General features: G+C 39.4%; 1 protein-coding gene across 4 annotated transcripts in view; it reads right to left on the bottom strand.

The window, feature by feature from the left end:
* The window catches only part of UNC13B (unc-13 homolog B), a 237,681-nt gene that overhangs the window by 88,488 nt on the left and 136,108 nt on the right, over positions 1–13,085 (bottom strand). For all 4 annotated transcript variants that reach the window (XM_027769818.1, XM_027769819.1, XM_027769820.1 and 1 more), the window contains 2 exons: positions 5,548–5,862; positions 3,077–3,167 (listed from right to left, as the gene is read on the bottom strand). In XM_027769818.1, the coding sequence (XP_027625619.1) occupies positions 3,077–3,167; positions 5,548–5,862 (406 nt within the window). The remainder of the gene's footprint in view (positions 1–3,076; positions 3,168–5,547; positions 5,863–13,085) is intronic.

Below are 13,085 nucleotides of genomic sequence, written 5' to 3'. Positions count from 1 at the left end.
AGAAGGGAAGTGAGAAAGAACTGACCCACTACCCAGGGGGATGGCCACACTGCAATCCCTTCTCTATCCCCTTCTTGAGATATTGGGTGTGCGTGCACGCACGCACACACTCACACACACACTATCCTCGCATGTTTTTCAAATCACAGGGTTCAGAACTTGGACTGTGAAGTTGACCATGTGGGATCCCAGCTACCTCACTGGCTGACTGACTAAAAAATATTTTTTGCTATCACCAAAAATATTTAAGAGTATTTAATATTTTTCAGTGAAAGCAAAGTGATATAATATACCTCTCATTTTAAAAATCTTAGCTTATTATTTTGTGATAAAATGACTTGATGATTCATTAATTTCAATTCTTGGTTCTCATAACTGTCATAGCAGAAAATATCAATCAAATGAAGGAAGTGCACTTGGTTCCTAAATGACAGTTACTCAAAGATTTTGCTGAATCTTGGGACCAGCAGTTAGCATAATGGCTATGTCACTGAACTCCCACATAGCCGACCGCAGTTTAAGTCCCAGACCCGGTGGCTTAAACTCAGGCCGGGCATGAGTGCGCATGCATGCCCAAGATCCCGAGAGGAGAATGGAGGAGAAGGGATTGAGGCGTGGCCATCCCCCCTGGGGAGTGATTTCTCAATTTCTATCTCTCTGTCTCTCTGTCTTTCTGGCGAGCGCACATGCCCTATAACAAAAACCTCTCCCCACCTCCCCCCCAAAAAAGATTTTGCTGAATCTTTAGTAATTCTTCATCTCTCATGTCAGTCATTCTTGTAAGAGTCAGACATACTTTTATATTTCAACAAGTTCAAAGCTTGCTAAAAAATCATTAGAAAGACTTTTCTTTAGAGAGGTTTTTGCTATAGGGTACATGTGCTCACCAGAAAAAGAAAGAGATGGAGATAATGAGAAGGAAAGTAAGGAATCACCCCCACCCCCCAAGGAGGATGGCCATACCACAATCCCTTCTCCTCTAGTCTCGTCTAGGAATTTTGGCATGCACGCACATGCACCTGGCATGAGTTTTAAGTCACCAGGTCCGAGACTCAAACCACAGTCAACTTCATGGGAGTCCAGGGACATAACCATTATGGCATCTGGTCCCACATTGGAAAGATTTTTAATGTTAATAGTCTTTCTCTAAGATTTTGCAGCATATATAGTTATTGTTATCGATAACATTCACTGTTTCTAACAGCAAAAGAATATACACTTATATACAAATGTACAAATGGAAGGATTTTCAAACATCTGAGGTCAAAATGCTTTCCCCAAAGTACCTACCTTTTCGATAATTATTAAAGCATTATATTCTCCCTTAAGGATCAAATTAAGAGTTGTTTCTATGATGGTAGAATAATTTGAGCATCAAAATATTGGTTTGTTGGAAAAGTCATGATGCATTTTTACATCAAAAAGCATTGAAAAACACATCATGACTTCCAACAACCCAATAAATGCTAGTAATGATTACAACTTATAATAATAAATTAGGAATCCATGAGTTCATACTGACATAAATTAATGTGAGAAAAAGGAAATATTTTCCTTATCAGGAAATGCCAACATATTAACATAGAAAAGATCATGAAAACAAAATTACCATTTGGCAACCACTATGAGTACTGGGAGATTCAGACAGGAATGATCAGACATTCAGCTGGTAGGTAGAGAATCCAGAGGAACAAGATAAGATATCAACAGTCTCAGAGTATCGTACCTCAAAGCACTCACCAATTACAAAGGGGAAAATGGTGCCTTGATAGTGGAGAAACTTGGCTAAAACTTAACCAAATGATTAAGGCTCTAACATTATAATTAGTAAGACAGATTAACATCAGGCATTTTCTTATTCAATGCACTGAGTATAGGATCATATTTGTGCAATTCCTGTCAAGAAGGCATAGCCTGAGCCTGGACATAGGAAATATTGAAAAGACCCAGACTGAAGAGCATGTTACAAAATGAAAGGCTTTACGATAAAACTGTGAGGATGGGAAAGAATAAGGAACTGTTCCAGACTGAAGGAGACTAAAGAGACGTGACTACTAAAAACAATGTGTTACCCTGGATTAGATCCTGAATCTGAAAGGAAAGAGTCATTGTTGGGAACAGTGCCAAAATTTGCATGAGGTCTGGATAATATAAGTGTTGTCCTGATTATGATTAGCTCATTACATTGTAATTCTGTAGGAGAGTCACCTTGTTTTTAGGAAAATAGTAACATGAGTATTTGGGAGACAGAACACCTTGTCTCCCTCCAAGTTTTTCTCAAATGGTTCAGAAAAAGATTGATCACAATGAAGGAAGGAAGATGAAGCAAACATGAAATGTCAACAGCTGGGGCATCTGGATAAAGGGATATGGAAGTTCTTTGTATTTCTACTTTTGAAACTTTTTCCTATGTTAGAAATTATTTCAAAATAAATTATTTTAAGTACGTGTTTACACATGTGAACATACTTGCATTTTTAATATGTGCCAGGTTTATATTACTGACAGCTGTCATCATTTGAAAATGTTCGTTTTGTCTAAGGTCACCTACCTACTGACAAATATGTAAGCATACACATTAAATCCATAATATTGAAAATGAAAAGTATTTATCTTTATTTTTACCTTTTCACATTGTTTCAGATCTTAATGTGTCGATGCTTTGGGCCATAAGTTACGGAATCCCATAGAAATGTCTGTACATTGTTTCTGACCTCATATAGATCCAGTAGTTCTTGAATTGGCTGGCTAGGGGAGACAACTCACCTAAAAGGCCTTGAAATAATCCTCTGGCTTAAACTCAACTAAAATAGCTTCAAGGTAACTATGGTACTAAAAATAATCATCTAACTTTACCTTCAGGCTCTCGGCCCACTAAGTTTATTTAGTTTCCATTAACCAGCATCTAAGAACACCAAGGCCACCTCTCATCTCTTAAGGCTGTGACTTAATTGTTATGCATTCCCAGAAGCACAGTGTAAGAAGATGACTAATCACAACTGCTTCTCCAGCACCATATGTCTCCTAATTTCTAAGGAAAAAAATGTCCCGACCAGTACTAGAACAGATTTCCTACCTCTTGCAGCTGGAGGCGAACCTTGGTAACCGCTCGGATCCAGTGCGCCCTGGCTTGGGTAAATGGTGAAGATGCGTTCTCCTCAGGAAAACTGGTAACAAAGAAAAAAAAGTTTCTTAAAAATAGCCAAGATCACAAGGTGACAGCATTCAAGGCAAGATTCCCAAATATCCAAAATAAAACGATCTGTACTCATGCCCACACTTGTTTAGTGATTCAGGCCACTAAAACAGCACAGTCCTGAACACCCAACATGAAAAACAATTACTCTCTAAAATGACAACTCCATTTAGCTGTTCATCTGTCTTCTCTCTTCCTTCTTTTTTTTAATTTATGCAATGTGTTGGCTCATTATGAGAGGTGGAGATCAGGACACTAGAAGCAATGACAAGAGCCCAGAGTCAGTGCATGTCTACTGTAGACACTATTTAGAAAAGCATAGAATGAGACTTTTAACCCTTCACTCTACTTCTCAAGAGTATCAGAACTCCCATGGGAGTTCTACATAGCATCCTTAAGGCAGAATTCTGTTTCTGCAAACCCTTCCTGCTCCTACTATTTTGGAAGGTTTACTAATTCCTAGTGAGGATAGAATTCTGACTACTTTTTCCCTTTCTAATGTCGTTCCCAGGGGCCTGGGAGAGTCACTGCTACAAACATTAACAGACCATTGGTCAGGATGTTACATCCTATCCCAGGCATAGTGTTTTTATGATGTGTAGTAAGATTTCTTATCTCTTGGAGTAAGGCACAGACGTTCTTTGGTTGATTTCTTTCAGGAACAGAGACTTGTGATTTTCTTTAATTACTAATCTAAGAATTTCAAACTCACCTATAACCTGCAAGCCTCCATTTCCAGACATCCCACCGTTTTGGTCCTGACTTATATAAAAGACTCCTTATGCTGATTGACAACTCTCCTGCTCTAAAAGCTATAGAAAAGAAACCACTGCATTTCAACACTCCAAGGAGGCTTGGTCACTCAATAGCATGCTTATTAATAAACCACACTAACTACTATTTCTACAGAGTTGGTTATCTCCACCAACACTAGACAAATGAAAAAGGCCAAGAAAAAAATCATCACCACTTCCCTGCTGTGATCTCAGGTACACTCTTGGTGAAATGAACATTAAACGTAACAAAGTACCTTTGAAAACCAGACATTATCATGTATCAGAACAAGTTATCATCCAGGTTCTTAACTGGGAGATTGTGGTTAATTATGTGGTTGATTCCTGGCAATAACGTATCTTGGGACCTGCAGGTGGTGTGGTGGTTAAGGGCGCTGGACTCCCACGTGACTGAATGCAATTTGAGACCTGGATCTGGCAGCTTGCTTTCTCACTTTCCCTCTCTTTCTTCCTCTCTACTCATCCCTCTCTGGTCAAATGAAAATAAATAAATTAAATAAATAATTTAAATACTTCTTTAAAAAAAAGTTTCTCTTTCCTCCTTTGGGGCCCATCCCAAGGCAACATTCTTCTAGGAAGAGGTTTTATTTTTAGAACTTAAAATGTGAGAATCTTAGTGATGCTCAGCCCCTATCACTCTCTCCCAGTGGTTTTCAACTAGGAGCAATTTTGCCCCCTTGCCCCATAAGGAGAATCTGACAATGTCTAGAGATGGTTTGGGTTGTCACAACTGGAGGTTGCCAATAGCATCCAGTTTATACATACACTTACAAGCCAGGGTTGCTACTAATGTATATAGATGAGGGACGCCATCAAACATCCTATAATGTACATGACATCATCCTACAATAAAAAAATTATCTAGCCCAAAGTGTTAATTGGGCCAGGATTAAGAAACCTTTCTCTTCTCCAACTTATCAGCTACTCTAATCAATTTAGCTCAATAATAATCACTCAGACTCTATACTAAGCTTCATTATAAGACTGTTAAAAAGACAAGTTTTTAATTTTTCTTCTTATAGATACCAATAGCCAGCCACACTAATCGGTGCTGGGAAGACAGAGAAGATGGGCTAAATCCAGCTTCTATACCAATGCTTTCTTAACTCTATCCTGGTTTTCTCAGTTAGGGTAAAACAAAACAAAACATGATGTTCACAAAAGAAATGAAAATATTTTTAAGCTGGAAGCACCAGCATACAGCATCCAAAGCAGCTCCTCTGAATGAAATAATCCGCAGGGCTCAGGTCAGTTCCAGACTCAGAGACTGCAAAACATGGGGTCAACTAGTAAACTGAGAACTGCAGACTCAAGAAGGCCTGGTACACTGCAGCTCACTTCCTATAAAGAACCCAAGTGTTCTTCAGAGATTCCCCAAATATTTTGGGAATCATACCAAAAAAAAAAAAAAATCAATGGAAGTAATACAGAGGTGAGCCTCAGTGTCTTATCACCAACACATCCAGTTGCAGGGAAACAAATGGAAAGCACTTTTTCTGGCAACACCACGCAGCAGGTACTAAGCAGTGTGAACGACTCAAAGTGGCCATCACCTACCTCTCCTGTGGGCCTAGAACGTGGTCTTTGTGTAGCACCAGATCTGGGGGAGGATGGGTTGTGGTGTCTTCTTTCATTTCCTTGGGTTCACATGTTCTCCCCTTCTCTGCTTCGCCTCCCACCTCCAAGGCTTTCTCTTGTTCTCCAAAACCTACGTGGCCATCTCTGGAGAGACTGCCAGAGCTATGGCAGGAATGAATTGAGTCCCTCTCTCGACGGTCATCATCTTGTTCATGAAACTGGTCTAGTTCACTCAGCTGAGAGCTTCCTTGACTCACATTACAGGAGGAGCCATACCTACTGCTGCTGGTGGGGCTGTGAGAATGAGAAGAAGACAGATGAGTAAATAAATGCAAATCAGGGAATAGGGTATGATTATATCAAACAGTTAGTTCCTGGGAAGACAGGACCAAACATCACAATCTAGACAAATTAGTCTCTATTCAGCAGAAACACAACAGGAAAGGACACTACATGCTGGGTTCTCCAAATAGCACTTAATCTCAGGCCTGCATTTGACTTGTAAGAATATTTTATCTTAATGTGCTAATTATGAGTAGGATTCAGAACTATTAAAATGGACTGTTGCTTACCCTTGAAACTCCTTACTATCTTCCAAAGAAACTTGTCTAGTGGTTAACATGTTCTAACTCTACATAGTAAACTGGAGTGAAAGAATGCTACTCCCCTTTTCTACTATTTATTAAACTGAAGTTCCCATTTCTTCCTCTATAATTGTAAAGGTGAATGCCTGTTCCTTAAGCTGAGCAAAGGAGGATGGACATGTTCCTTCGGTGATCTCTAGTCATCTGCAGGATGAGGTGATGGAAGCCATTGGGATATACATGAAAGCTTCCAAGAAATTCCACAGGGAAACGGTCTCACCAACACGAATTCTACAAAGGTATCTCCCAAAAATGAGGTTGCCCTTCTATAATTGAGGTGCTCTCAAGGGCACATTAAGTGGACAAAGTTCAACTCTAGGATCTAGAGTAAAGCTGTATTAATGTATGTCTGTCCTTGGAGAGACAGGTACAGTGCAACCTTCTCTCAATCACCTGAACTTCCAAACTGGAAAGGAAATCTTTTCCTCTCCTATGTGAGATGACAGTGAGATAGCAGGGGAAGTAACAGTGATAGTAACAAGAAGGGCAAAGTGGTAGAAAGAAGAGCAGTATCCAGAAGTTACTTTTCGAACCATTTAGCCCTATTAACCAAGGTATTCATGCCTACTGAAGAAAGAGGGACTTGGCGATGGTCTACAAGCTATATCCTGGCCCATTCAAATATTTAAATCCCAAGTCAGGAGCCCTCATTTTATCATTGGTATCCTGCTAGAAAGCATCCATGCAAAAGATAAGAAATTTTCTTGTCATAGAGTCAAGCCTTTAAACTAAAAGGTTTATATGTACCTTTGGCCAAATGAAGAAAATTCTTTGTTTTCCTATGAGATTTTTTCCTGTTTTCCCTTAATTACCTGGTATTTTCAGCTGAGTTTTTATCCTCCATTCCATGGTAACAGAAGAGGTACCAGGTTGCTATTCTGAGTATCTCCTAACATACATACACTCATACTCATATACACACCACACACACACACACACACACACACACACACAATCACATACATGCAGAATCTGAAGCTCCTGACTAGTATCTTTGGACAAATTTGAGCCAGAGGTCAAGATAGCATTCTCAAACTGCATTGCAGGTCGCTGTTTCTAAGGGAAAATAATAGCACACTCTGCAGATGGACTTGCACAATGCTCCAGACTGAAGAGTTACAGCAAAGGATACTCTAGAGTTCCTATGACAATTTACTCAAAAAACTTTTCAGACATTAGTCTCAAAGGCCATGAAAGGCAGAGACTGATACCCTGGATAAAGCTAAATGGATTGATGTGAAATAGAATATGGAATATAAATTATCTAAATCCATCCTTCATACTTTGTATTTTACTTAATACCCTCATTGCCACTGGAGCAAGCATCTTAGAAGACTTGGAAAAGTAAAGCAAGGTAGGTCTTGCCCCACCTATACATGTTAAGTGCCTAAGGCCCAAGGAAGTATTCTTGCTCATCATGTAGTTGTAGTTAATAAATGCCATTCAACTATGTGCTACCTCTTCCAACTCTCCTTTCTCCATTCCTCAAGTCAAAGTAAACCAGAGAGGGTAAATCTCAGGGGCTAGCCTTTCCTTTAAGCGGGAAGCTCTCCTTATTCCAATAAATGAACTACTTTTGGCACTAGACAGAAAGGAGAGGATGAAAATACCTAACACACTAGTTCTTGTTACTTTAATTTAATTAACATAGACGTTCGGGTGCTAGGAAAGGCACACGAAGGATAAGAAGCAAGCTATGATTAATCTACCTCTAAGTCACTTGCATCATAAATGGTTAATTCCTTAAAAACCATTTATGATGTTTCAGTTGAAAACAGGCCTTTTGTTGGTCATTGGTTCCTTGATGTCATCCAGAGTGACTGGTTGCTGTACATTCAAAACAGAGTCAATGCTAGCAGGCATGGCCTCCTCATGTTTTTCTGGCTGGTTAAGTAGCTCAGAGACAGCCAAGAATTCTTCATGTTTTCCTGAAGGGCAGGTGGGGCCAGACAGGTTGCCTTTGGGATCCCTGTGTTCTCCATATTCTGGAATTTCCTGCTGGTTTTCCACTTCTCCAGGCCCTGAAAGTTCTTGAGTACAGACACCTGGCCTAACCTCCAGCTGTTCAAGGGTCTCAGAGGGCTGAGTATAGACCCTAGGTGGCTCAGCACTAGCCTCAGATATTTCAGAAGACGCCACAGCTTTGTTAGCCTCAATGGAGTTAAGGTCTTGATCACTGTTGATAACTGAAACTAGAGGGGAAGATTCTACAGGTATTTGTTCGGAGACTTCTTTGTTTTCTTTTAGCCATGGAAATGAAAGATCCAACTTCTTTCCAAACCCTAGTTTTGGTTCGCTTGCCAGCACACTCCCTTTCCCTTCACTACCTCCCTCAAATAGAGTTGACAACTTCTTAAAACTGGACACTAAACCAGTCTCTGCTGCTTTGCTGCCAGAAGAGGAAGGTGGGGAAAAGAAAGAGCTGAGGAGTTTCCCATGGTCATTAGCAGAAGATGGGAAGTGGAGCTTTGGCCAAGTGGTCATGTTTGGAATCTCAAAACGTGGTCTTGACTGCTCTGTTTCCTGGGGGACTGCAGATGGTTCTTTCTGGGTAGGAAGTGTCTCACAACTTTCTTTGGAACAAAGCACTGATTCCTCTGGTACAGCATGAGATTCTTGGGTTTCTAGGGTAGTGTTCTGGCTGACACTTGCCTCATCAAACGGCCTAGCTGTAGTTTCTAGCGAGTTGGTTGCATACACCTCCAAGAAATCTTGGTTTGTTGAGGCAGTTTGAATAGCTGGCTCTGGCTCAAGAGGAAGAGGTGGCTGAAGTGGAGGAGGAAGTTCTTCAGTCACACAGGTAGAATCTGGATGCAACTGTGCTGGCAATGAAATATGCTCTGCTTCAAATGAAGTTTCTGTGTCTGTGCTCTGCAATATCCCCATGTCTCCTTCATCACTAAAAGATAATACTCCTTGTCCAATATCATCCCCTGAGACAGAAGATGTAGTAATTATTTCAGAACCTTGGGGCTCTGAGATATTTTCAGGAATATTATTGTTTTCCATTTCAGTTGTTAGTTTAGGATCATTTGTCAAGATATCTGATTTTGGTGTTGCACTATCCACAGCCATTCTACAGTCACTAAGAGTAGATTCTGAATCAGGTGCTGCAGAGGCAGCTTCTTTCAACGAATGTTCTAAAGGGACTGATTGTACAGCATCTTTGGAACAATCATTTTGAAGCCATGAAGTAGCTAAACTAGATGATTCTTGTTTATATGTCTCTGGTTTGGGACTTTTGAAAATTCCGAATAATTCACCTTTGAGTGATTGAGATGATACATCAGAAGAGAAAGAAAAAAGGGAGTTTTTCTTTGGAGATTTAGGAGAAGAAAAAAGTCCAGAGAGTGTTTTAGGAGGCTCAATTAAAGATCCAGAGAAACATTTTACTTTGGTAACAAATCCTGAAAGCATTTCTACTGAAGAGCCTAATACTGATTTGTCGTCTTCTTTACCTGTATCTTGGTTCTGGAGGTCTCCTCCACATCCTGCCTCTGGAGAGGAAGAAGCTGGTTGTAAGATTTGTGGTAAGACCAACTCAGGGGCCTCTTCTAATGGCAAGTTCAATGGGTCACTAGAAAATCTTTCATTTTGGTGGCAGTTAGTGCAAGTATCATTGAACTTTTCAATCAAGTGGTTATCATGTGAAAAAGACTCAGCCAATGAGTCACCTGGGATGGCTTTCTGATTGAAAGCCTCTTCATCATGGGGAGCTACTCCAGGGGTCTCTGGATCAGTGAGGAATGTTTCAGCCTGTGCCTGAAATTCTGGTGAAGGAGAAACAATGTCCTTTTGTAACTGAGTTATCTGGGAATCTGCTGAGGATGACTCTGGTCCATTAATAGAACTCAGGTTTTCCTGACAGTCCTTTTCTACATTAAGCTCATCTCCAAGGGAAGTAACCTCAACAGCATTGTTACTAGAAATACAAGCAGCCACCTGTTCATTAACTACTTCCGGGGCTATGCTATCGCTATAACCATTGGAAACTTCTCTAGTCATTGTATCACCAGTGTCTACAAAAAGACTTGGCTTCTTACAGGGCTGGGAAGTCACTGGAGCAATAGTTGAAAGGTTTTGTTTTTCCCTAGGAGTCTGCTGCTTTTCATCCAAAAAGGGTAAGCTGAAGAAACTAAAAGAAGAGCTAATAGGAGAGGCATCTTTCTTGATGCTTGAGCTACTAGTGGAAAAAAAGGAAGGGAGTGTGAATAGCCCTTCTGCTTGAGATTTGGCTTTTGGGAGAGTGGCAGAGGCTTTATTCTCAGATCTTTCAGATCCAGTAAGGAAAGAAAATATACTCTTTCTGGTTGGCAACTCTGGCTGGGATGGAGATTTTGTAACGGTTGAAAAACTCCAATTTTTGTCAGAACGATTATCTTGTTCATTGGAATTTTTTCTTCTCAGAATATCAAAAGATATTTTATCACTTCTTGGAACTTCTCTCTCTGTAGACATACCACTAGTTTCTACTGAAATATGTTTGGGAGACTCTTCAAGATTACTTACAGAAAAAGATGGGCTTGGTGACTCTTGGATTAGATGGCCTGTGAATAGTACCTCTTTTTCGGTCAAATTATTACCTTGAATCTCCCTGGTTGATGGTTCCTTTACCCCACTGTCATCAATTGTAGTCTGTTTGCTCAGAGTTCTAAGTCTAACCTTCTCTTTAGGGGAAACTGGTACATCAGGAAAGTTCCCAACAGTCTGGCTAGTTAGCTGTACAGAACTGGAGCTTGACTTGACCTCATCCTTATTAGTCACTGAAGAAACAGACATATTTTCAGTTGTCTGTACAGGAGGTACATTGGTTTTAAAGAAATCCCCAAGGGTACCAAAAAAACTTGAAACACCAGAAGATTCTTTCTTTTCCTGAGATGGTATCTTTCCATTTTTATCACCATTTTTTTCCAAATTTGGTGATCCTTCTTTATTCACCTGGGTTTTAAAGAGGTTTAGGAGTCCGGATGCCTGTTTTTCATTTGGTATAACATTTACTGAAGATTCTTCTCCTCGACCAAAGAGTTTCAATGCACTTTTAAATAATGTTCTTTCAGACTCTTTAGAAGGCTGATCCTGGGAAAGCTCACAATTTTTAGGCTCATCCTTACTGACCTGTGGTGCAAGAGGAACTGAAACAGAATCAGCTCTAATGGCTTTATCATCTTCTATATCCAATTTAGTCTGAGGAGTTATTTGGCTTACCTTGAAACCAGATTTTAGCAAACTTTGTTTTTTTACTTGAACTCTTTTATTTAAAGGGGTATTTTTAGTAAATTCTGGCTGCTGAACATTGGATCCTATCTGTCTCTCTGAATCCTTGAGAAGATTTTCTTTCTCATTTTGGGAATTACCCTCTGATTGCTTATTCAAGGTTAATGACTGAAGACCATCATTTCTGAGCTCTGCTAATTTTGACTGCTGATTCTTTTTTTGCATGACCAAAGACTCTGAGGATTCACTCTTACCAAAATTTAAAGTACTCTCAACTAATGCATTCAAAACAGAAAATAGTGGAGTTGCTTTGTTCACTGGTGATGTCTCTTCTGCTTGCTGTGAGCTTTTAGTCATATTTTCAGGATTAACAGAAGAGGCAGCTTCCTCAGAAGACTGAAGCCTATGGAAACTGGAAAGGTGAACTGATGAATTTTTAGCTAGAGGCTGGTTCTTACTCTCTGTAATGAGATCTCTATTTAAAATATGATTACTAGTAAGTTGGTGATTTCTGAGATCCAATGTACATTCAAGCTCTTCAGAACTATATGGACTTTCTTTGAATGATCTAAATTCTTCTTTTAACTTTTGAGGCTTATAGCCTGAAAAATCTAATGGTTGATCTCTTTGGCCATAACTTGACTCTTCAAGTACTTGTGGAAAGGTATCTAAATTTAGATGCAATGGTTCCTCATATCTTGACAAAGCTACAGATAAATCAAGAGGATTATCAATTGGTTCCTCTTCGACATACCACAATATTTCATCTTCCCTGCCAAGTGCTTTAAAACTGTAGGTAGAAATAATGCTGTCATCCAACATAATATCTGAAAGATCATTTGTCTGTAAGTCATAATTCAAATACTCTTGATAAAAATAATCAGGTATAAATAAATATGCATACTGCCCAGTAGAATCAGTGAGGAGAGAATAGATATACTGACCATCATGGAACATATAATATCCATAATCCCCATCCTCTGATGGCCACCACATTCCATTTTCAAGACATGACAACCATTCCTGGTACTCATAACCAAAATTAGAGAAAACAAAATTTTCATCCATTCTTAATGATTCTCCATCAACTGTGGGGCATGTAGACTTTTCAAAATCTGAAGAATAACTTAAGTCAATGGGCAATTCTTCCAGTGAATTCTTAGTCTTGTTAATTGGAAGATGACCAGAATTTCCATATAATGAGTTAGCTGCCCACATATCACTTCTTAATAAGTTATCTTCATTAAATGCTAACTGGTCGAATGATTCATATGGTAAGTCATACCAAATGACATTGTTTAGATTTGTTCTCCATTCTAAGATACTTGTATTTTGGTCTTTTTGGCAAAAACTAACTACTGGGTTTTCTGAGTCAGGCCATAAGAAAGCATCAGCTGATGGATATGTATTTTGATTCAACATACGATAAACTGGCTGAAGTTTTCTGGAATTTTTAGAGAAATCTTTTATGTCAGAGTCCCATTCAAAACAGAATGGATTGTTTATCTCTTCAAAAGCCTGATAGTGATTTGATTTATTAAGAATGTTATTACTTAGAACAGGTGAACTTAACTTGTTTAAATTTTCATGTAGTTTTGCCTCAAGAATATGGTTTGGTCTTGGGCTCTTAGTCAAAGACTTCTCTAAGTGGCCCTGCTG

Source organism: Tupaia chinensis, unplaced genomic scaffold, assembly GCF_000334495.1.
Source record: "Tupaia chinensis unplaced genomic scaffold, TupChi_1.0 Scaffold000093_1, whole genome shotgun sequence".
In the NCBI taxonomy this organism is placed as follows: Eukaryota; Metazoa; Chordata; class Mammalia; order Scandentia; family Tupaiidae; genus Tupaia; species Tupaia belangeri.
Note: the sequence above shows the minus strand (reverse complement) of the source record. Positions and strands in the feature narration are given on the sequence as shown.